This window comes from Penicillium malachiteum, assembly GCF_028827825.1.
Source record: "Penicillium malachiteum strain IBT 17515 chromosome Unknown utg000003l:1.0-4950554.0:1.0-4952489.0, whole genome shotgun sequence".
NCBI classification, from domain to species: Eukaryota; Fungi; Ascomycota; class Eurotiomycetes; order Eurotiales; family Aspergillaceae; genus Penicillium; species Penicillium malachiteum.
In genome coordinates this window covers 1,421,867-1,445,272 of record NW_026643096.1, presented here as the reverse complement: position 1 = coordinate 1,445,272, position 23,406 = coordinate 1,421,867, and the positions used below count along the sequence as shown (strand labels likewise).

The window sequence follows — 23,406 nt, the reverse complement described above, 5'->3', positions numbered from 1 at the left end:
AAGGGATCAAAAGTTGTCGTGGTACTATCCAGTGTACCTAGTACTAGGGCTACCTGCCCAGGTGGGCTTGGATGTATGATGCTCTTATGTCAGACTGTCAGTACATAACGTCCCCCAAAGTGAGATAGATTGAACACATATTTTGAGATTTCGTATTCTTTACTTAAGTGTGAGATTGAAGTAGGAATCAGGATGGTTTCACACGGTTGAGAATCTCACTACTGTCACCCCACTAATCCCAAAGAGGAAACAGTGAACATCCCCTAAAGTATCATGTCCAAAACAAACTTCTAGTAATGCTAAGCGACGTACCTGAGACAGGGGGTTTCTAATGTTATTTTATCTACATAGGTCTTACGATTCCTATTAGACCTCAATTGAGCATTCCTACTACGCGCAACCCTTAGAGTGCTATGTACATAATGAAGCCAGCAGTACTCGTTGCGATCAATTAAGTTAGCCATTGACGCTAGCGCATGCGTATGTCGGCTCTATGTATTCAAATCTTATTATTATTAACCTTTGACTGTAATTCTCAGGCACGTATGTATGCACAGTGATCTTGCTAGCTAAGAAAATCTGGCATACTACTCAAGTACTGTGTCTACTACCATCACTAGATACAGTAACTTGCAGCACTTGAATCCTGTAGTATGTGTATACAAACGCCGAAAATACTAAAATCCCCACAATCGTAAAAAGAAACAATAGGTACCCATGCCCAAGCCCACTCAATGCAAGTGCTAAAAAGTGGGCGATCACCCTCGAGAGTTTTCAAGTATTGGGTACCATAGAGCACCCAACTCGGCGGATCATATATCGTTAGTAGCGAGATTTGAAAAGCCAATCAAGAAGCTTAGGACACATCAGAGCCAGCCACGACAGATAATCAAGTGAAAACCGCCACGTGTCTCACAAAAAACACAAAGCCGAAGACTACCTCTTTCAACCCCTCCAAGTACCCTGTACACAGTTATCTTGAACGCTGGGATCCCCGGGGAGAATCCTGCGAATAGATCCACCGGCCCCCTGGACAAGTCCCCACAAGCTGTGCGGTGGGCACTGGACATGGATGCAACGGAGAAATAAGTCGATGGGACACACAGATATGCTTAAACTGACTCCAGATGGGGGGCATCCACATCCCCTCTTTCTTTCTTCCCCCCCCCCCCCCTGACACGAGGTACGCAATATGCGGATCCACATTTTTGGTTCTATTCAGATGGTGAACTCTATCTCCAATAACGCTTTTTGTCTTAATTAATCTCGTACTATAGGTCTGGGTAGAATGTTTAAATTATCATGGTAATCTGAGGAAAATCCGAAATACGGTGTGTACCAAAATACACTCATTGAAAATAGTTGATTTTCGATGTCATAGCGATCGGGTAGAGAGAGTATACTTTGTACTATTGAACTTGATGTCCAGATGAAGTTATGTCGAAATAATACTCACGATGTTTTTTTATGTATATCCATAACTCCGTAATTTTTTTTTCCTTTTTCTCATACTGAAGTGCTGGCATGGATACGAACTGGAAAATTAGACAACCGGTGAGAAATTACCTCTCTAGGAGGATTCTTGGTAAAACAAAAAAAAATTGAATCTGGTTTCGAATTCTACAGCCTTCCTAATTTAGGAATTAAATTCAGTCTCATTCAACCTTTTTTTTCTAAATTATTTATTTTTCGTGACCTCCTTTGTCTGCAACACGGCTGATGCTGTGCCGTACCCGATCGACACTGTCAGGGGGTTACTGCGACTGGCGTATCTTGCCGAGGGATGATGTATGCGGTTCCTGGAACCACATTCGGGTCTTCGCCACAGTTCCTTGCTGGTGGATCTTTGGCGACTGTTCCTGAATCGGGAGGACCCATTTTCTTGCCGATTTTCATTAATTTCAACATTTCATACAAGAGAGGGGTTAATTATCGCGGTAAGCGAGCTGTACTGGGGCAAAACAAGAGAACTCTTGGGGCCAAAATCGTCATATGAGAATGATATTCTATGGTTCATAAATAATGGTCGGGGAGAATATCGGTATTAATGTTGTAATTTTACCGTTCTTCAATTCAAATTTTGGAAATGTTCGGGCTTTTTCCTCCCGCCACTCTCAACAAAATAACAACTACGGAGAGTGTACACTAAAGGGGAGAGAGGCTGCATCTTAGGCTTCCGAATGCCCAATCATGAAAGACAAGATCTCGCCGTAGTCGGCATGCATAACTCAGGCAGCCATGGACATTTATGATTTAGATTCAGATTTCAGGTTTTTCCTAATTTTGTATTTGCGGTTTTTTTATTTTTATTTTTTTATTATTATTTAATTTTATCTCCTTCTCTTCTTGGCGCCTTGCATTCCAATTACGCATAACCTTGGAACTGCAAACAGTAATCTGCTGGATTACAATCCACGGCTCCGACTTTTGATGTATCGTTTGCCTCTAACTCTACTAAACCTGGTACAATCAATCATATGCAATTCGAACCCTTTCTTTGAAGTTCAAGTCCTCATTATGAGTCTCTTTTCAATATCGGTTCCATGGAAGATTATTGAAAACCACATGACGTGGCCAAGTGGCAGGGGCAAAGAAATTCCCTGTACTCCGTAACTCATAACATTAAATATTCTCGTATCATTGAATACTGTGAATACTGGAAATATAACTATTTCATCTCAAATTGAATTTTTGATATTTTTCATATATTTTATCTTATTTTTTTACTCTCATTTTTTTTGCCTTTATGGGATTTCCAAGTCCACGGTACTCCGTACAGCGGCTAATAATAATGAGAACAACCTCCGCGGGCATTCCCTAACCCCCCCGATGGGAAAATCAATGTCACCGATCCACCTTTCAAGCACATGGATAATACATTATTCCGGTCTATTGAAATTTTTAACTTGAAGACTCGGAGTATTCCGATGTGATCTTTAATTAGTCTCCTCACATGGTACATTCGAAGCTGTAATATTCGATATACGGAGTAGAGAATGCATGTGATGTGCGCGTTTCGACCCCAATTTTTTTTTTTAGCGGGATGCATCCAAGGACCTTTGAAGCAAAAAAATCCCCCCCAACTGACCCAACTAACTAATGAGCCTATTAACCTATGAGGTGGGTGGCGCCCATAATCCTCTCGTCCGCTGGGGGCCGTGTGATTATATGATTGGCTATAGAGGATCCTGAAACTCGGCGATCCGGACTTGGCTTCAGGTTTGCTTTCCGGCCTCTGCCGGGATAAGGCTCCCAGTTCGGATGAGTTACGGGTTGGGCAGGTCGGATGTGTACCTTTGTATAAATCTCTATACCGATCTGACCATTCGGTTCACCATATGGTCTTATGCGGAATTCCTCCGTTTATACCTAGGTATGTTACCAGGGTATAATGTTCTACCGTAGACTCCCGACTCTTTTGTATACTATACCAAGCTGTAACTCTTGTGCTCTCGTGCCCTCGTGAGGTCCTACCAGTTCGGCCGAGATGAGAGCGGAGACAAGAAAGCGGGGATCTACATGATCGTAGAACCCGGCGCGCGCTATTTTGTCATCGTTATGGGCCTCTACGGAGTAGTTAATGTACAGTGACCTCAATGTCGGAAGGTAGCCCTACTGGCGGGGAACCCGAAACAAAAAAGCAAAGGGGGACGGCATATGGGGATAGACGAGGATTGCCGCGGGTCCAAAATGACTTAAGCTTTTATTCCGTAGAATATACGGACATAAAGCAGTAAAGGGGAAAAGGGGAACCACAAGAAGACTCCGAATAGTATTAAAAGCCCCCAAAAAATGATTGTATGTACTCCGTACATGCCGATCCTTAAGTGGATTGGGGATCTCTGCGCTACGTTAGTGTTGGATTCGAGGGCGGAGTTCTGCAGCGTCAAGCTATAACAAAGTTGAAAGTATCCATACGGAGGACATACGGTATAGCTATGACAAAAGGTAAATCCCTTTGCCATGGAATAAAGAGGATCCGGAAAACCGTCTCACCGTAGTTTTGAAGCGGGATCCGCTAGTCCTTTCTTTTCTCTCACCTACCCTTTGTTTTTTTTGCCTAACTAAGGCATCACTAACGCCGTAAGTGCAACTTCTCGTGGACCGAACCGTCTCGGGAGCCCCTGGGTGTGGAGCTCGCCAACTCCCGGCTATGCTGCCGATGGGGGGAGTCCACCTGATACAGAACTGATTTTAACCTATGATTGCTCCGGGATGGAGTTTTCGGATGTCCACTCTGCCTTCGGAGTACGGAGAGCTAGTACATACTATGACTAGTCACTTGAATATTTTGCCGTAATAAATACACTATAATTTTTTAGGCTTGATCTATTCCACTATTTTACCCTCCTTTCACGTAATGAACTTCAATTTAGGGGGTTGAATGAGGACCTGAACACACCGTGAATCATACACAGTATAGTCAAGCCACATTACATAGTAGTCCAAAATGTTTATCCCGGAAACCGCCATCCGAAGCCAGCGCGCAACCACCGCATACCGAAATTAAAATTAGAAGGTTAAGCGAGAGGCTGTCTCACTAGTCACTTTCACACTCATTTCTTCTATCTGGCCTGCCTTTTTGGTCGTAGCTTGGTAACAAAGTCACTAATACCAAGAATTAACCCGTGGACAAAAGGACGGAATTAATTCTCAGTTCGCACGGATCTCACGGTCGACTCTGCTCAGGATCTGATAGTTTCAAAAGAAGGTCACGAGGTATGGTCAGATCCGATCATTGATTATTTCTGCAGAACCCTGGTCGAAGCCTTTTGCAGGTCCACAATCGAAGCGGGAGAAGCTCTTACGAATTTCTGTTGGTGGAGAACAGAGGGGCCAGGGTGGTACCTGTACACCTGAACAATATCAGTTTCGCTTATGTTATTCCTTACTCAAGATCTTATTATTTTATTATTGAAATATCAAATCATTTTGCATCCAGGGGTGATGCTGGCAGTAAGAATGAGACAACATGGTGTTTACTGTAGTAACCCCTGGATATTACTTTAGGTAATAATGGTCGAGATCGGGCGAACTTCAGCGAAGCCGGAACTCACATACGGAATTAGACACGCGGTCCAATAAGCGGGTTTTATGCAGAATTCTTTTTAGGAATCTTTTATATTTTTATAATGGAATAATTTCATTCCTCGTAACCAGGGGTACATAGTACAGAGTAATTTTGATTGTGGTCGATTTATTCCCTCTTTTTGTAATTTTGATTTTTACTTTAATCCGCGCACTATTGCGGACCATATGTTTGAAGTTTTTTGATGCCGGAAAATAAAACCCCAAATGTTACAAAGTACCAAATTGAAGTACCAGTTAGGTAGAGATACAGTAGCGTCGATGGGGAACAGCCATCCGGCTCCGGCGCAGTACATAGAAGGCGGCTACGGCGCATCCACTAAAGTATGTACTAGTCTTGGGCATGCATGTTACAGAACCAGCTTTGAGCATATGAAGATTGACAACAAACTTACTCTCATGTGATTCAATATAACATGCATGATATGACGAGAAGGAGAAAGAAAAAAAAATAACCAAGATGATGGCTCGGGTACGAGAAGAAAAATAATCGGGGCTTGGATCTCTCATAGGGAGAAGTTCCGTCTGCATGCACCAAGAAAACACAGCCTGCAGGTCTGCATGGGGGTAGGAGACCATTATTGGATTAGGCTGCACGGTAAGGTAATATCTAGGAACATCTCGTTGCTTTTCTTCCCTGGATTATTCAAGGCTCACACGTTGTAGTGCTTAAAAGCTCTCGCGTCGGGAAAGGATGACGTGCGGCCAACCCGTTGAGGGATCAGTGCGAGGGACCTCGACCGTTCGGTTCGTGCACTCGTTCCGAGTTACTAGCGTATGGTTGGAGCGATCAGCTTGAGGGAGCTTGGAGGCCCGCATTTTCGTAGCTCTGATTGAGCAGAGAGGCAAAGTGTGCAATGGCATTGCATCTCCCTGCATGAGATGTGTGATCTGTTTACCTGCGGGGCGTGTCAAGCCACTGCGGAGCCAGGGTCAGGATGTCAGAACGGAGGTCTCCAGTCTCCAGTCTCCAGCGACCCCAGTGTTTCCAGGTACTCCAGTGACTCCAGCTCTCCCGTGTAAACCCCTCTCCAATGGGACTGAAGTTGGGAACCACTGGAGGATATACGGAGTAGAATTTATGTGGTTCCAAGATGATTATTTATGCTCCATAGGTGGTACTTTGTATATACATATGGGTACTATACTCTACAAGAAAGTTATTATGATATTTACTACTCCGTACATAACCTCGGGATTCTCTTATACATGTATAGATCACGCTGATATTTACATTTACAAATTCGGCTTCTTAAGTAACCGATTGATTACTATGAGTAATTATCTGAATTGTTGCTTACTATTTTGGAGAATTGTTTCGCCTAGGCACCGATCTGATTTCTTCAATTGCTCTCACCCAATCATTATATCACCGGGAAGGTATACTCGGTACTCGGCCCCGTGTGCCTAGGTGGTATAACTTCACTGAGGCCGTAATCGGGAATCACAAATATCATGGTCACAAACTACAGATATTCAAATGTTTGGCATGTAATTTTTTATTTTTGCGCTTTAAACATTTATTTTTTATGCTATAGTTATCCTCAGTATACCTAATACTACGGAATACGGAAAAAAAACATAGATTCCGATTGATCTCGCATATTCTTATAGACGGATCTGTCCACGTACTCCGCTTGCGCTCACGGTCATTCCTGTCTTCGGAAGACGGCCGCGCCCATCGTCATCGGAGAACCAGGATTATCGGTATGTCTGAGTCAATACTATTTTACTTTACTTTTAGTATTTTTTTTTTTCTTTTTCAATTCTATAATTTTTCAATATGATTTTTCTTTCTCATGAATATAATAGAAGATGATAGCTATATCAACATTTGGGCATCAAGAATTATAATGATATTCCTTTTGACTTTTTTTCTCTTAATATTTAGGCTCATCAATGGTTCAATCCGTTTTTCCGGATTTTTTGATTTTTTGGTATTTCCCGTCTTTTATACCGTATTGTAATAATACGGTAATCTTTTCTTATTCTTTTTTTTCTCAAATTTTTTTTTGATTACGAGATTTTTCCCTTTTGCAACACATTTAGTTTGGTTTAGTAACCATCTGGTAACTTTTGCCCGCCCCCCATTTCCCTTCCTTTTTTCCTCCCCCATCACAATTTTTCTTTTGAAAAAACTCGAGTGAAAATTCTTATCTTTGATCTTCTTCCACCACTAATAATCAAATTGATTCTTCATTCCGGGGGAAAGAGATCTCATCAACATTCCGTGACGCGAAGCAGATCTGAACTAGTTGTTGTGCTGCGAGTTAGAGACCCACTTGCACGCCCGCTTCCCTGGTGGATACAGAGAACCCATCGACGCTGACAACGTGCGGATACACCCAAAAAGTTCCCACACGACTTTCTTCGGTGGGTGACCGTGGGGAAATCTTCCTCAAAGCCTCTTCCTTTCCTCTCTCCTCCTGGCTGCTGATAAACTGACCTTTGTGGTGGAGTCAAAAGAATACATCAATTGATCTTCCTCGTGACCTGGCCACCTTTCCGCCTCCGGAAAATTTGCTGAAAACAAGGAGCTTGAAAATCCTCACACCCGTGAACACCCCCCTCGAGAAGGACGTGAAAATTTGCAAAAAAAAAGAGAGAGAGAGTTGCGGATAGATTTTCGATGATCGTTTGATTGAGTTCGATTATCCAGACCTTTCACTCCCTCCTCAAATACGCGCTTTCCCATTGTCTTCCCCTTCAACTCCGTCGAATCCCCAAAAAAAGAATCAAGATGGATCCCCGATCGCACCCTTCGCGGCCTCCCTCCACTACCCTGCCTCAGGGTTCCACGCCGCTGTCAACTCCTATTTCGAGTATGCCTATGCCTCAATACTCGATGCAGCCGCAGTACCCTGTGTCTCAGCCGCACACTCTGCCCCCGCTGCAGCCCCATCATTCTCAGTCTCCCGCGCCGCATCATCCCTACATGGCTCAGCCATACCGGCCAGACCTTTCGCGCTATCCCGCGTCTACTCACGACGTGTACGGGGGATCGACTGCCCCTATCATGCCGCACACGACCGTCGGTGGTCAGCCGCCGTCATTTTTGTCGCATCCTAATCATTCACAGGGCCACCAGTCTTACCCCCCGCCCCCAAGCGTGTTGCCTCCCGCGTCATCTGCGCAGAGCTACCCCCAGCCAATTGCTCCCGCTCCCCCCCGTGACCGTCGCGACTTCAATGGTCTCCCCTCCGGAGCCTTCAGCTACTCCGATGGCAAGTCTTGGGGTATGGGTCCCGACGTGAATGGCGCGAATGGCTCACCTTACGGGGCCAAGGAACCGCCACGGACGCAGGTCGTGGGCTCTCAGGGCCGCCGTGGTATTCTGCCGAGTGTCCCGGGCCGCGCGACTCCGGTCGCCAACGGTGTCAATGGCGCCGCGAAGAGCACTACCATTCCCGCCAAGGACGCCGATGGCAAATTCCCTTGCCCACACTGTAACAAGACCTACCTCCACGCCAAGCACCTTAAGCGCCATCTCCTCAGACGTGAGTTTAATTCTTGTTGTCCTCGGCGATCTGCCAGTTGGGCTGTAACAGATTCTTTACTTTCCCCCTCATTCCTTTTTTATTTTTATTTTCTCTCTCTCTCTCTATTGGATCATGCAACTAATGACGCGTCTTTTTTGGGAACTTTATAGACACCGGTGACCGCCCATACATGTGTGTTCTTTGCAAGGATACCTTCTCTCGCAGTGATATCTTGAAGCGTCACTTCCAGAAGTGCTCAATTCGTCGCGGTAACCCAACGGGCGCGACCCACTTGTCGCACCCCCAGGCCCATTTGAAACGGTCGCAACAGGCAGCGGCCGCCGCTGCTGCGGCGAACCCAGTGAAGCCTTTGGATGAAGTTAGTAATCCCGTCCCATCTGCCAATGGTGTCATGGGTGCGCAATTTAGCGATGGGCATGTGAATGGAAACGGAATGGCCGTTGGCCGTCCCGGATACCAAGATCAGCAGCATCTGGGGTTCAGTATGTCACCGGCCACCGGCATGAGCCGTGGACCTGGTGACAACGCGTATGCCGATCAGGCATCCGCGCGAGCCTCCTGGATGGCGCCCAAGCCGAATCCGTACCTTATGCACTCTGGCCCTGAAGCCCATGGTCAGCAACTGAGTGTTGATCGTCCTCTTGAACAGGTAAAGCCCCTAGTCACTCCAGACCATAAACATCCGGTTATGTCCGGCCCCCATTCGAATCAGCCGGGTGTTGACTGGACTTCGATGTTTCAGCACAATCCCTCCGAAGGTTACATGAACCCGGTTTTCCCTCACTCCATGGCCGCCGGTCAGGAGCCGATCCACGCCCCCGTCGATGCCGAGCGCAAGTTCTACCCCGCCACGACCGCGGGCGGCCCCGAAAGCGGTATGAACGGATTATACCTGGCTTCGACCACTCTGAGCGGTGATGGTAAGTTATTATAAAATTTCTGCTTTTAATCGAACATCCGTGGAAGTTCGTACAGAAGAATTATTCTAACCGCCAATCTCTTTCTCTTCTTTATAGGTACCGTTCAGCCTGCACGACAGTAAACAACTCGGTGGGACCGATGAGGCGCGACAGTTTCAGTTGAAAGAGTCTAACAAGATTTCATATTGAGGGAGAGAGACAAACTAAGAAGGGGATGATAGCCTATTCTGACCATCGTGAGGACTCCTTAGACCGATTTCCCCGCATACGATGGATGCGATTTGTGTTCGTTTGCAGTCTTGATTTCTTTTGATAATGTTCGAGGCAGCTCCAGATATGGCTTACTTCCTTTTCTTACTCTCCCTTTTGGGTTCTTGCACTTTTTCTTCTGCCAAAAATGATATGTTTTCTTTTTATTGGGGGCATTTCTTACCTTTACTGCGATACCGTCGTCCATCCGGTCCACCCGATTGCACGCGACCTTGCGTCGCAGTGGTTGTTTTTCTGTGAATTATGGCGTCCAGTCCTGGTTGATTTTTATTCTTTCCTCTCTATTGCCTCGATTTGTGTATTCTGCGTCCTTGATGGCTTTATTTTCCCGTCTCAGATCCCATCCGGTGTGGGACCGCATTCTTCTCTCTACGGCGAGTACAACTTTACGGTGGTTGATTGCGAGTCTGGTTGTTTTTATTATGCCCTTTTGATGGGGGCAGATGGTATGGCGGGTGGTTTCGTTCGGCGTCCACAACTATAGACATGGGCATGTGTTCTTTTGCGTGAATGATTCGACAGAGAAAAAAAAGCTTTATGGGAAGGCTCCTTGTGTCGAATTGCAGGTCGATTATTTCTCTTCCTTTTTTTTCTCTGATTCTCTTCTCTGGTTGCTCGTTCGTTTTTTCTCCCCCGATGCATCTGCATGGTCTCGTTCTTGTAAGTAGAGTCAGCACGGTACGGACATATCTGCTCGGGTTTTTTCTTTTCTGGTGTGATTTAAGGTGTTGTGTTTTTTTTTTCCTTTTTACATCTTCATTTTTAAGGAGGGAATCTGTTCTACTGGAAAAGCATCTAGAAATAGACCCGATGATCCATTATGGTCCACATGCAGTTTTATAGTAGTATGTAAGCCGATGATCCGGGACGATCCATATAATATGGGCTGGACTGGACTATAGGTACTAACTACTCCTTCTGCACGCATGGAACAAAAGAAAAAAACTTGGAACTTTGATAGACTAGATCTCATCAAGCAAGATTTCCTTTCATCCGCATCTTATTGTTAAATCATCTTCCACTTCTTCTATTCATTAAATACTCCAATTATTTTTAGCCTCCGAAATCTTCCTGCGCAACGTCATGTCCATAATCCCCCACATTTGATTGGATCATCACAACCACTCGGGAGAAGTTGGATTCGGGATCTCTGAACCCCCCGCCAGACCCTTCATATGCTCCGCTTCCGATAACCTTGGCCAAACCCACTTCCCACTTTCTCCAGGTTATCCCACTTTGTGCTCCGTGATTCTGTGATTCCGGGGAAACACAATCCATCTTCATACACCACCAGCGGCCCAGCGCAAAAGCCACACCGCAGAGCCGCCATGTCTACCAACCGACCCTTCCTTTCTAACTTCCTGGCTGCTTTCCGAGCCCAGTCTACCTTTAAACCAACTCAGCAATCATCTACCTCTTCGTTATCACCCTCCTCGATCTCTCAGAGTGCTCGCGCCCTTGCTTCTAAAGCCGCAGGTTCCGGCTCGGGTCCATCAGCCTCGTCATCTCAGTCTCAGTCTCAGACAACTCAGCAACCTGCATCGTCAAATGCGAATGCGAATGGAAATGGAAATCCAGCTTCAACCTCCACATCTTCCCAGCATCGCCATACCCATCATTATCATCACTCCTCAGAATCATCTTCACCTCCAACTCCTGCATCCTCAACCCCAATACCCATAAATAGCGGCCCAGCAGATCGCCGTCGTCGTGGAAGCGATAGTTCCAGTGGTTCGGGTGGATTCCGGGATGCGTTAGGTCCGGAGAAATGGTATATTGGAGGACGGACACCAGCGGGCGAAGAGAGGTTTTATAGATTAGGGATGGTGACAACAGGAGGTGGGAGATTAGGTGGCGGAGGAAGAGTTGGGAGTATCGATCAGCTGAGTTTGTGATGAGTATGAGATGATATTCTCTTTATTCTTCTCTCTTCGATTCTGATTCTTGATTCCTCACTTTTCCTCTACCTGTCTACGCGGTCAGAGAATGTCGATTTAACTTGGCGAAGTTGGTTACTATCAAGGTCGATCGAGTTTGAGATCATGGATTCCTTCAGTTTCCCTACATGCAATTATGAGGTCTACGTATGTCTTTTCAGGTCCGGGTTGGGCCTAGGTTTTTCTTTTTTGGCATGAAATATCTGGATTCTTTCCACTACTGGGTACCTTTCATTTGTGGCGTTGGTTCTCGGAGTTCAGCGTTGAGTTCTGATACTCTGCTTTTCTTCATTTCCTTTCCCTTTCTTTTCATTACATGGGCTGTTGAACCCCAATCCAGAGTGCTACCGGTGTCATTCAAGAAAAAAGATAAACAGTTACAGCTGTTGCGTTGCGTTTTTCGAGGGATAGAGCACCTGAGTGTTCTCTCATGTTGATACGTATATGGGGACTTTGGGAGTCTCCTATGCTTCCTTTGGTGATTATTTGATACAGTTTCTCCTGGAGAATGGAAAACAAGATGTGTTGATGTACAGTGGAATATTTCTGTTGAAAGATCCTCTTTAGTATCAAGTTGTGACTATTTTCCTATAAGGTTACCATTCATTAGATCGAGATTATCAAGTGGTACTCAAGTCTATCGAGATGACAAAACCTGAGTGCAACTTCCAAGGCTATTTGAGTTATTTCACATCCTCCTTGATGATATCCGCCGCCTTCTCAGCAACTGCGAATACAGTCGCCTGAATGTTTCCTCTTGGTTCCAGGGGGAAAATACTAGCATCCACAACTCGGATATTCGAAGTGCCATAAACCTTCAATCGAGCGTCGACAACTCCACCATCTTCCTGAGGCATCATGGCACAAGTTCCACTAACATGATACATTGATAGAATCAACTGCTTACACAGCTCCTTAGACTCCTCCAGGGTATCCACAGGCTCCGGAGTATGTAATCTCTGACCTCCCTTCTTGAGAAGCGAAGCTAATGGTTCAGTTTTGACAAGCTTATCCAGCCAGATATTGTGACGAGCGTGCATTTCCAAATCAACTGGATGGCGTAACATTCCATGATCAATAATTGGTGCAGCGCTTGGATCAGCGGAGCCGATATGAACGGATCCACGAGACAGTGGGTAACTAAGCAGAGAGACAAGACTGATGAAGAGCCCTGGGTAAGGCATACCGAAAAGACGTTTCGGGTTATCGCCTTCAACTGCAGGTAATTGGAACGGTGCAAGAATATACTGTGCTGTGGGCTCGGATGAATCCTTCAGGACAGTTTGCAGGGCCTCGAACTGTTTCTTGTGTGCAGGAGGTGTTTCGGGACTCTCGATTGAGGCCTTTAATCCCTGAAGCATCTGAGCATGCTCCTCCTCGGCGATATTCAAGCATGGCATAAACGCAGAAACAAATGGTGCCATGCCTAGTGGTCCTGAGCCATTCTTCTGATAGGCAGCCATCGCTGCCGCTGCAACGTTCGGATCTTTGGCCATATCACCGGATGGAAGTCCATCTGCCACTTCGTATGAGAAGGATACGATTCCGTGATCTTGCAGATTCTCTCCAACGCTAGGATTTTCGATAATGGGTTCGATTCCTTGGGACTGCAGGATCTTCTTATCTCCAATACCTGAAAGCTCCAAGATCTGAGGAGTCTGCGTTGCTCCCGCAGCCAGAATGACTTCTTTCTTAGCCTGAATGCTGTATGTCTCCGAGCCCTTTTGAAATTTGACACCCGTAGCAAGGACTTCCTCGCCCTGCTTCGCCAAGATGATATTTTGCACCAGTGCACCAGTCACAACACGGAGATTAGGTCGAGCCTGCACATCTGGTCCCAAGTATGCAGCCGCCGAATGACTCCTGGTATGTGTTACAGGATCGATAGCACCAGGTGTGACAAAAGGACCCAGACCAGCACCATTAACCGGATCTTCAATCTGCGGATATCCCAATCCCTCAAAAGTCTGCATCCACGCCTGGTGGTATGGCATATACTGATCACCGAAAGATACTTGGACAGGTCCACTGCTACCATGATCCTGTTGTTCGAACTTCATACCCTTGAAGAACTCCCGATTGGCATCTGAGGGTGCAGCCGCAGTTTGAGACTTGCGAATATACGGGGATAAGCCATCCCAGCCCCAGCCAGGGTTTCCCAATGCTTCCCATGCATTCAATCCAGTTCGAGATGGGTACACGACCATTCCAAGGTTAATGGCAGAGGAACCACCAAGTGTACGGCCTTTATTAGCTAAAATGATGCGACCGTTAAGTTGTTCCTAGTATCTCCAAGTCAATACTAACATCCAATTGGGTTATGTGGATTGGATTTCGTTCATTAATTAGGCTCGTACCTGGGCAGTTGATCGGAAGTTCCAATCGAAATCCGGGTCTTCGAATGTAGCCACACCTAATCCTGGAACTGTCAATCGAGGATCTCCGAGTCGATTTGTACCTGCTTCAAGGACGATAACGCTCAGGTTGGGATCTTCGGTGATTCGACTGGCTACCACCAAGCCAGCGGTTCCACCGCCAACTACGATGAAGTCAAATGCAGCATTCTCAAGCCCATCAACAGACTCTGTATCGAATGAAGCCATTGTTTTGATCTCAATCAGGAAATATGAGATCTAAGAGTTGAAGGATTCAAATGGTGATGTGGAGTGCCTGAGGGGTACCTTAGCTTTTCTAAGGAGTCTATGCCCCTCCTATCATAGGATTAAAGTCCCGGCTACGGAGTGTTCCGTACCCCGTATGGAGACATGAACGGCATCCATTTGCTCCGTAGACGCTAGCATTATAGTGGCGGATTGGGTGGGCCAATTGCGTAGGTCATAGAGTTCAAGCACTATCACAACAAGGCTCTAGATTGGCGTTAATTCATCTCGGTAATTAAGTCTGGTAATCCCTAGGGGTAGACTGATCTTTGCACTTGATGGTGGCAAATGCTTCTCTCCAAAATGAACGGGTGATAGGTCATTGTAGTGTCTATCAATGGGACGAAAGGAACTCGAATCGCCACCCCAGGTTCGATCTGTATTCACACACTAAGAGTGATGTACCAACTAAATACAGTCATAGTCCCCGATAATTGATATCCACAGCCGGCAAATAAGCACCTGAAACGACATAGCCTTCCAATGTTCTACGCTAACCCTCACAATTCCCAGATTACAATCAAACCAGGATAGATCATTTAACACATGGGGAAAACGCTACGTGTCAGAGATTTCTAGTGCTGATGCAGGACAGACAACAATGGTATAGCGGTATGAGACTAAATCCTTCGTCTTTATTAGTATTATCGTAGCGCCGCACAACTTAACTACTCTTAGTATGGTCGATCCGCGATGAACCCGCTGTGGGGTCGAAGGATCAAGGTCTGAGCACAAATGATGAATAAGAACGAACTCGCGATCAACTCCGAGACAGCCGCGAGGGTATTCTAGAAGGGTGGACTCGTTATTGTCTCCTCTTTCTTGTACTTTCAACTACAAGTATGGAACTCTCATAGAGTCAACTCCACCAGCCCCGGGAAATCACTATATTGAGCCACAATGGGGAGTTATGGACTTCAGTCCAAGGAGGGTAGGGATATGGTGATTGTCATCCTGGTTTTTGGATGGATTGCGATTCTCTCGACAGTTCTACGGGTGGTATCCAGGAGGATGAGGAAGGTTGGTTTGGGATTGGATGACTATTTCATGCTACTGGCGACAGTGAGTTCATTTATCTCTTATTTCGCATTTCACTGCTAATTCAGATAGTGTATGGTGATTGTATCGACAATAGTCGTGATTATGAGTGTGGATTATACCTGGCGCAACAGAGTGCATGGCTAACAGATCGATAGCTGTCACCAAAGGAGGCGTGGGATTACATGCGCTGGATCCGGTCGCGTGGGTGGATATTGAATTTGTGTTGAAGGTACGATCAAGGATATCAATGCATCTCAAGGTTGAATTACTCGAATGTCGTAGACTGACAATGTCTTCATTAGATGATTATCGTCTGTCAAGCCCTCTATGGAGTGGGTCTCGCCCTTGTCAAAACGTCCATGATGATCCTTTACTATAAACTATTCGGCACAAAGAAGAGTATGCGACTTGCGATTTACACGACCGGCGCAATTGTATGGGCTTGGGCTCTCAGTATCGTTCTAGAGTCATTTCTGCTCTGTCACCCCATTCGATATAATTGGGACCCTAAAATAGCAGGAGGTGGATGCGGCAACCGAAATGCAGCCTTTGTCGTGGCTGGTGTGTTGAACATGGTCACCGATTTTATGGTCATGTCTCTTCCAATTCCATACATAATGAAGCTCCAGTTGCCGATTGGGCGGAAAGTGGGATTGGTTATTGCTTTTAGTCTGGGACTCTTGTAAGTGAAGCATACTCCCCTTGTGCATCGTTGGGGAAACTTCTTTCATGAGTGAGTTACTAACACAAGAGATCAAACAGTGTCAGCGCCGTCAGCATGGTTCGAGTGGTCAGCCTTTTACGCATCAACTTCGACGATGTCACCTATACCCTTCCCTTACCTCTTATGTGGAGTATCGTCGAGGAGCAACTCGCTATCGTTGCAGGAAATCTACCCCTTCTTCGCAGGATTTTCTCTTCAATGCTTCCAGGAAGTTGGATTGGGTCATCAAATCACAGAACAGATAGTCACGGTCAATCATATGGGTTTGGCGCGAAGAAAAATTATGCTATCACTCGGATGGATCAGGGGTCTAATAAGAGTGAGATCACTTCTCAAAAGATGAAACATGGTGCCCAAATCAGCCATACCAGATGGAGCGATGATGGTATGGACGGAAGTTCAGATGTTGAGTTGACCTCCAATGTGGCGCCTCCAGGCGGGATTCAAATATCTAAGGAGTTTCGAGTTGATTCGTCTGATTGAGATTTGAAAACTTGAATACCGATTGAATATCAAAAATAAATATACACTATAACTTTATGCCTTCATTATGACAAAACCATCAACACCCACATATCAATCAATACCGTGACTCCGGTATCAGATCCGCTGTTCTGAATCTTGGAAATTAAACAACATACTATAAGAAATCCGTTAGCAAAAAGTCAAAACCAGCTAAGCAGAGATAACTTACTGGAATGAAAAGATATGGAACTTGTTTCTCATATGCCGTCCACGAAGCACCATACTTGTACCTACACTTATTGATATCCCGCATTGCTCGATGCGCAATCATGATCGAAAAGAAAACGGGGTAGAACCACGGAAACGGGCTTTCAAAACCAGTGATTAGACCCCATGAAATAGCGAAGAACATGTCACAACTGTAGTGAACCTTGCGAGCAAGTCCATACCATCCATCAGCAAGAATGGTATCTCCATTCTCAGACACAATGGTCTTCGGATTATGAACTTCCTGCCAGGGAAGCTGTGGGAATGTGTTTCGCTTCACCCAAGTTCCACGTTCCATCATACGAAAGGAGTTCTTCTGGCCATTGGCTGTATCCCAGACCCAATACACAAATAGGTAGGAGATGAAGAATGCCGCCAATGCAGGTCGACTCCATGCATATGTGGATGGCTCATGATTTGCCAGGTACAGTGTGCAGTGACAGTATGACATGGGTACACCGGCCATATTCCAGAACGTCAACATGAATCCAAGTTTCTCTTGATACATGTCCCATGTGGTGGTAATGAGATGCTCTGCCTTGGCACAGGCGTTGGCGTAAGTATAGTGAGCCATCACCAGGAACAAAACTTCGCCAGAAACATAACCATATCTTTCGTACTGGCGTGTGGCCGCCGCACAGCTGAGACCAAAAAGGATAAACCAGGGAATCCGGACTTCGTAGAACATCTTGAAATCCATGATTCCAAAGAGGCGGGGATTCAGCTCAGCCCCCATGAAGAAATCATAAATGGGGTAGCCAGTGATGCGATGTTGTGTACCTCGAACAAATGCTTGGACATAGGTGATCAAGCTGTTGAGATAACCAGAAAGAATGGCAACAGACATCAGGGGTCCAAATTCATCCAAGAAAGTGTAGATGGGAAACAGTCCAGTGCCGTGCAGAAAAGCCATAACCACAATAGTCAAGTAAAAGCTGGTATAGGCAGAGCAATGATACTTGAGCTGTTGACCACCCAAATGAGCAAGAGGCTTTCCATAACAGGTAAATCCAGGCATAAAAACGTAGCAGACAGCCTCAAACATGAAGTAGGTCCAATAGATGCGCCAGGCACGAACGTGGGGGAATGCACCAGTGTAAACTAGGTGGCACAAATGCTTCCCGAAATCAATATAGGACTGATCCTTCTCAGGCAGAGGAAGCTTGCCATCATAGTACGTAGCACCAATCCACATGTAATACATCAACAAGGGAAAGCCAATAATCAAGCCTAGACAACCGACTGAACCGCCGAATTCGAAGTGACCTGAATCATCGACCTTGGGATCCATGCCTGGCTGCCAGCCACCAGTGATATGCTCCAAAGTGGAATCATTTAGCTTAACTTCAGGAGCTATCTTGGGAGTAATCGCTTCCTGCTCTTTTTGAGCCCGTTTCCGGGACTTGACCTTAGTTGCGGCCATGCTGTGTTGGATTGACCAAGTACAAAACCTGATGGTGATTTAGCGAGGAAAAATATCATCACAATGAATTCCCTATGAAATGAGAATTTCACTTCCTATTTAAACGATTGTCGCTGTCCCTTTTTAAAGAGTCATCTATTCATTGAACTTGCTTGGCCATTGTATCTGTGTCCCGTTTGGGTTTAGACCCCGATTCATATCGGGGACTAATCTTCTGCTGGCAGTGGGGCAAGCAAGGATGGGTCTTGACATGGATATTTTAAGAAAAGTTTCATCTGGTAATATTAAAATTAGAGCTGTGCTATTAGTCAATTGCAGTTTGATCCACATATAATGGGAAAGAAAATGTAAAAGAGGTGACAGCGAAGATGAGATAGATCAGGAACCACTTACCCAAAATGGTAAAGTGACGTCAGGTGACCTTATCACCGGGCATTAATCATCTCAGCTTATCAATCCATGGATGGATCCCCGGACTCTTCTCAGCTTCTCCTCCATGAATCTGCTGGGCCGATGAATTACCAGACCCTCAGCATGGCAGGCGATGCCTCCGAGTCATCACGGGAGAGGATAGAAGAGTCATCCTCTCCCAATTTACACCCGAATGCCACTTCGACTCCACGAACGCAAACCACCTCCGCACAGAGCTTCACACCCCGCTCGCTCATCGTCGGCCTTATTATCGGTGCATTGATAACCTTCTCCAACACCTACTTTGGTCTCCAGACGGGATGGATCAGTACTATGGCAATGCCTTCTGCCCTGATAGGCTTCTCGGTCTTCAAGGTGTTATCGAAACAGCTCTCGTTCCCGTTTACGCCGATTGAGAACGTCCTGATCCAGACCGTCGCCGGGGCTGTGGGAACTATGCCGCTTGGATGTGGATTTGTTGGTGTCATTCCAGCCCTGGAGTTTCTGCTCAAGGATGGCGAGGATGGGCCAGCGGGTGATGGAGGTGAAGGCGAGGGCGGGCCCCTCAAGCTTGGATTTTGGAAATTGGTGATCTGGAGTCTGGGAGTCTGCTTGTTTGGTGTTGTATTTGCGGTTCCTCTGCGAAAGGAGGTTATTGTACGGGAAAAATTGAAATTCCCTAGTGGCACCGCCTCTGCATTGATGCTCCGGGTTCTTCACGGGGCTGGAAAGAATGAGAAGGTTCCGGTTGAATCTCAACATAGCTCAGTCGAGCTCAATCAAGAGACAGGAACATCACAGCTTCCCTCGGAGGAGACAAGTGGTCTGCTTCTGAAAGATGGCGAGGCGGAGGATCAGGCAACGGACCAGAAAGATTGGCGATCGAAGATGCGGTTGCTGATCGGTGCCTTTGCGGGCTCCGGTCTTTATGTAAGATTAGCCCATATTCATCAACGTGATATCTTTGGATATCCTCGCTTCTCGCTCTTTATTTTCCATTTCGAACTTCAGCTGACATCCATAGACCGTGTTTTCGTACTTTGTTCCATTGATTCACGACATCCCACTATTTGGTGTGGATCTTGCTCGTGACTGGCTCTGGACTCTAAACCCATCTCCTGCATATATTGGCCAAGGAATTATCATGGGCCCATCAACATGTATGCATATGCTTTTTGGTGCAGTGCTTGGGTGGGGTGTACTTTCACCTCTTGCCAAAGCTCGCGGGTGGGCCCCCGGGGCTGTTGATAGCTGGGAAGATGGAAGCAAAGCCTGGATCGTTTGGATCTCATTGGCAATTATGCTTGCAGACTCTCTGGTCAGCCTCGGCTGGCTCGTTGTAAAGCCCTTGATTAACAATGGTCCCAGATGGCTAGCCCGGTTCCGCGCTACACGACTGGGTAGATGGATTGGTCTACACCTCCAATCTTCTCAATCACAGGACCATTCCTACGTTAATTACTCTGCCCTGAGTCCGGGTGGATTACACGATGATGGAATCCATGATCAATCTGCCCCAGCCGTCACCAATGTGGAGGAAGAAGAGGATGCGCCACCATCCCAGCTCATCTCAACCCGCACAGTGATCATCTTACTTCCCCTAACACTGATCTTGAATGTTATCTGCATGCACTTCGCTTTTGGTGATATCATATCTCCATGGCTATCTAGCCTAGCCACTCTTCTCGCCCTACTGCTTTCTATAATGGGCGTCAGAGCTCTTGGTGAAACAGATCTAAATCCAGTATCTGGAATCAGCAAACTCACACAACTTCTCTTCTCACTTGCAACACCCGCATCTCACTTCTCCCGCCGGACAGCACTTGTCACAAACCTACTGGCAGGTGCAGTCTCAGAATCCGGCGCTCTCCAAGCAGGTGACATGATGCAGGACCTGAAAACAGGACACCTCCTCGGCGCTAGCCCTAAGGCCCAATTCTACGGCCAAATGATCGGTAGCGTTGTCGGTGCCGTCCTCTCAACAGCCGTCTACAAGATGTACGTCAATGTATATGAAATCCCAGGTGAAATGTTCCAGACCCCAACAGCGTATGTTTGGATCTTTACTGCCCGTCTGGTCACCGGCCAGGGACTGCCAGATATGGCATGGCAGGCATCACTGATTGCAGGTATGATCTGGATGGGACTTACAGCACTGCGCATTGCCGCTGCGTCTCCTGCTTTTGCGCGTGATGGAAAGCCTCCCGCGTGGAGAGACTGGATTCCTGGTGGAATTGCCGTTGCTGTTGGTATTTTCAATGTTCCTTCCTTTACGCTTGCGAGAGCCATTGGCGGAATTATCGCTTGGTGGTGGTCTCGCCGTCACAGCTCGTCCACTCAATCTCATCAGAATGACGGATCTGCTCAGCCAGGCTCGGCGGACTCCGCTGCTAGAGTCGAGGGACCTGTTTCCACAGCACAGGCAGCCGAAAAGGCAGATGCTGCCACCTCCACAATTGTTGTTTTGGCCTCTGGTCTTATTCTTGGTGAAGGTATCATGAGTATCGTGAACCTTCTACTTGCCAGTGCAAAAGTCCCTCATCTGTAGATGAATAGAATGGTGGACTGACTTCTGCCCACCAAATGCATGTTTAATTTTCATTTCTATGTGGAAATCGTTAGAAATTTGGTGGTATTTATCGCGGCCGCTGGAGAACAATAACTCTATCATCTAAATTTTTCATTTTCATTAGATCTCTATGAACATTGTCTCAGGGGTCTTGATCAGAGGTTTTATGTGATAGTAATGGTGTTCTTGATTGTCAGAGACATTCCAAACAACTTGAAGTATACTCAGGCTGTATACATATTAAAGGACCACCCTCCACTCTCCTCTCATTATCCTAGACTCAGCCCAGAGTAAGGTTGCGAAGCTCGATAGCATCCAGTTTTCTCGTCGAAATTGAAGATTCTAGAAACCTTTCAGTGTTAACTGTATTAGTATCATAACCCAGGTAAAGATAAGGCCACTTCTTGATCAGGTCTCGTACAACTCAAAAAAAGAGCAACCAAGGCACGGCTTGTAGTATGGAATACGCGTAGATGGAAAGATGGTCATTACATTCTGTGGTGGCAGCGACTCATATGGAGTCTACTGCATGACTAATATATGAACTAAGGCTATCCCCAATTGGGGAGCGTTGTGCAGGTGCCCGAAAGGGCTACAAAAGGGTAAAGTGCTAGAATAGTGGTAGGGGCTAGGCCCGCAGCAATGCCTCAAACAAAAAAAGGGTGCACCGTCCTCGGTGTACGAAACAATAAAAGGCCATCGCTGTAAAAGAAAAGGTCAGGGAAGCAAATGCAAGTCACCGTTGGCGGTGAAAGGACAGGAGTGAGTCACAGGGTTAGAGCTATAGGCCGCAGTAGTTCAGCCAGTACCTCTTCTGTTCATTGGTAGGCAAATGCCGGAGCTCGCAGCGGAAGTCGTCCTCTGCGTCGTCACGGACCTCTGTAAGCTTCTTGTGGCTGTTCGAGATCCGCAGGAGGCGGGCGGCTGCACGTTTCATTCTGGACCAAGTAGCGACCTCTGGAGGGGCGTCCTTGCTTTGACTCTGAACATTTGCGACAAGGAGATTGAGCCCCATATGGTATAAAACATGGAATTTCCCATCATCAGTCATTAGGCGCATCCACTCTTCCGCAAGGCCCTCATCATCATGCTGCTTGGCATCTAGTTCATTAGATCATAGTATCAATACCATGTACCTTTTAAAATCAGCTCAGGATAATAAAAACTTACTTCAAGCCGCATGGTTAGTATAATGTTGACAACCAGAATGTGAAGATAGCAAAGGTAATGCTACGGGAGGACCTGAAATAGGGAAGGAATATGCCCTGTGTGTGGTGTGCTGGGGTAAGAGAGTGTGTGATATTTGTAGAGTTAGTACCTAAAGGGGAAGCTAACTACCATCAATCACAGGACAACTTGAACCTTGGAAGTTATACACGTAGGTAGGCATATACACCTGGTAGATAAGGAAAAAACTAGAAGTATAGTCTGACCGTTAATGTAAAGAGGTTAACTGGAATACTGCTAGACAGTCAAATAGTCTATCACCTGAGTAGCCTAAGTAATCTGTAACTATAGGAAACTTTAGAACTTACTTTAGTTATCTCTTACTTTAGCTATCTCTTCTCAGATTACTTTACCCTTATAGAATATAATGCTTAGGGGTGAGGTAGTCGAAATTTATTACAGGAAAGAGAGGTTTGGCTTGCAAGACATCCATGGATGTTGGCATTAATCTCATCCGCTACATTTGGAATCATCAAACAGTCAATTTATCTTTACTTAGATTATTATAAGAATGCTAATAAGTTATCTAGGCTGCTCAAGGATGGCACACTACTGCAGCTATACCAGTTACTCGACTTTGGGATTTCAATCAGGTACAGTGAGGAAAATCTGAGTCCCTAGTAGGGAAATTGGGGAGGGTATTGTGCCAATGTATTTCTTAAAGCGTATACTCAGAGTGGACCTTAGATAGACTAGTACGGACTAGACCTCTTTTCCTACTTGGGTTGCAGAGCTTTTTCAAGTTTCCTCCCCGGCAGAACAGAGGGGCATAATTAACCTATAGCTCATCCCTATGGTTACCAGTTGCCTATATCCAACTACCTAGCAGCTAGCCTTCCCTTCCAGGTAATCATTCAGGTAACCCTGTAGGTAATCCTGTAGGTACTTACATGCAAAGAGGGGT

At 46.1% G+C, this 23,406-nt stretch overlaps 7 protein-coding genes across 7 annotated transcripts; 4 read left to right on the top strand and 3 right to left on the bottom strand.

Moving 5' to 3' along the window:
• Positions 1–7,828: 7,828 nt before the first annotated feature.
• On the top strand, positions 7,829–9,630 carry N7483_006870 (C2H2-type zinc finger protein; the record flags this gene model as incomplete). The annotated part of the gene is made up of 3 exons (XM_057090307.1): positions 7,829–8,585; positions 8,738–9,508; positions 9,605–9,630. The coding sequence occupies 3 exons, from the start codon at positions 7,829–7,831 to the stop codon at positions 9,628–9,630; spliced, it is 1,554 nt and encodes a 517-aa protein (XP_056945048.1).
• Positions 9,631–11,106: 1,476 nt separating this feature from the next.
• Positions 11,107–11,673, top strand: N7483_006869 (uncharacterized protein; the record flags this gene model as incomplete). The annotated part of the gene is made up of 1 exon (XM_057090306.1): positions 11,107–11,673. The coding sequence occupies one exon, from the start codon at positions 11,107–11,109 to the stop codon at positions 11,671–11,673; it is 567 nt and encodes a 188-aa protein (XP_056945047.1).
• A 725-nt stretch (positions 11,674–12,398) lies between these two features.
• On the bottom strand, positions 12,399–14,318 carry N7483_006868 (GMC family oxidoreductase; the record flags this gene model as incomplete). Its single annotated transcript, XM_057090305.1, has 2 exons — positions 12,399–13,997; positions 14,073–14,318. 2 exons carry the CDS (start codon positions 14,316–14,318, stop codon positions 12,399–12,401), a joined length of 1,845 nt encoding a protein of 614 aa, XP_056945046.1.
• A 957-nt stretch (positions 14,319–15,275) lies between these two features.
• Positions 15,276–16,623, top strand: N7483_006867 (uncharacterized protein; the record flags this gene model as incomplete). The annotated part of the gene is made up of 5 exons (XM_057090304.1): positions 15,276–15,437; positions 15,486–15,522; positions 15,572–15,645; positions 15,719–16,098; positions 16,179–16,623. 5 exons carry the CDS (start codon positions 15,276–15,278, stop codon positions 16,621–16,623), a joined length of 1,098 nt encoding a protein of 365 aa, XP_056945045.1.
• A 145-nt stretch (positions 16,624–16,768) lies between these two features.
• Positions 16,769–18,295, bottom strand: N7483_006866 (ERG4/ERG24 ergosterol biosynthesis protein; the record flags this gene model as incomplete). The annotated part of the gene is made up of 2 exons (XM_057090303.1): positions 16,769–16,780; positions 16,835–18,295. 2 exons carry the CDS (start codon positions 18,293–18,295, stop codon positions 16,769–16,771), a joined length of 1,473 nt encoding a protein of 490 aa, XP_056945044.1.
• Positions 18,296–18,754: 459 nt separating this feature from the next.
• N7483_006865 (OPT family oligopeptide transporter) lies at positions 18,755–21,254 on the top strand (the record flags this gene model as incomplete). Its single annotated transcript, XM_057090302.1, has 2 exons — positions 18,755–19,636; positions 19,731–21,254. 2 exons carry the CDS (start codon positions 18,755–18,757, stop codon positions 21,252–21,254), a joined length of 2,406 nt encoding a protein of 801 aa, XP_056945043.1.
• Positions 21,255–22,056: 802 nt separating this feature from the next.
• Positions 22,057–22,457, bottom strand: N7483_006864 (uncharacterized protein; the record flags this gene model as incomplete). Its single annotated transcript, XM_057090301.1, has 2 exons — positions 22,057–22,365; positions 22,446–22,457. The coding sequence occupies 2 exons, from the start codon at positions 22,455–22,457 to the stop codon at positions 22,057–22,059; spliced, it is 321 nt and encodes a 106-aa protein (XP_056945042.1).
• Between the last annotated feature and the right edge of the window lie 949 nt (positions 22,458–23,406).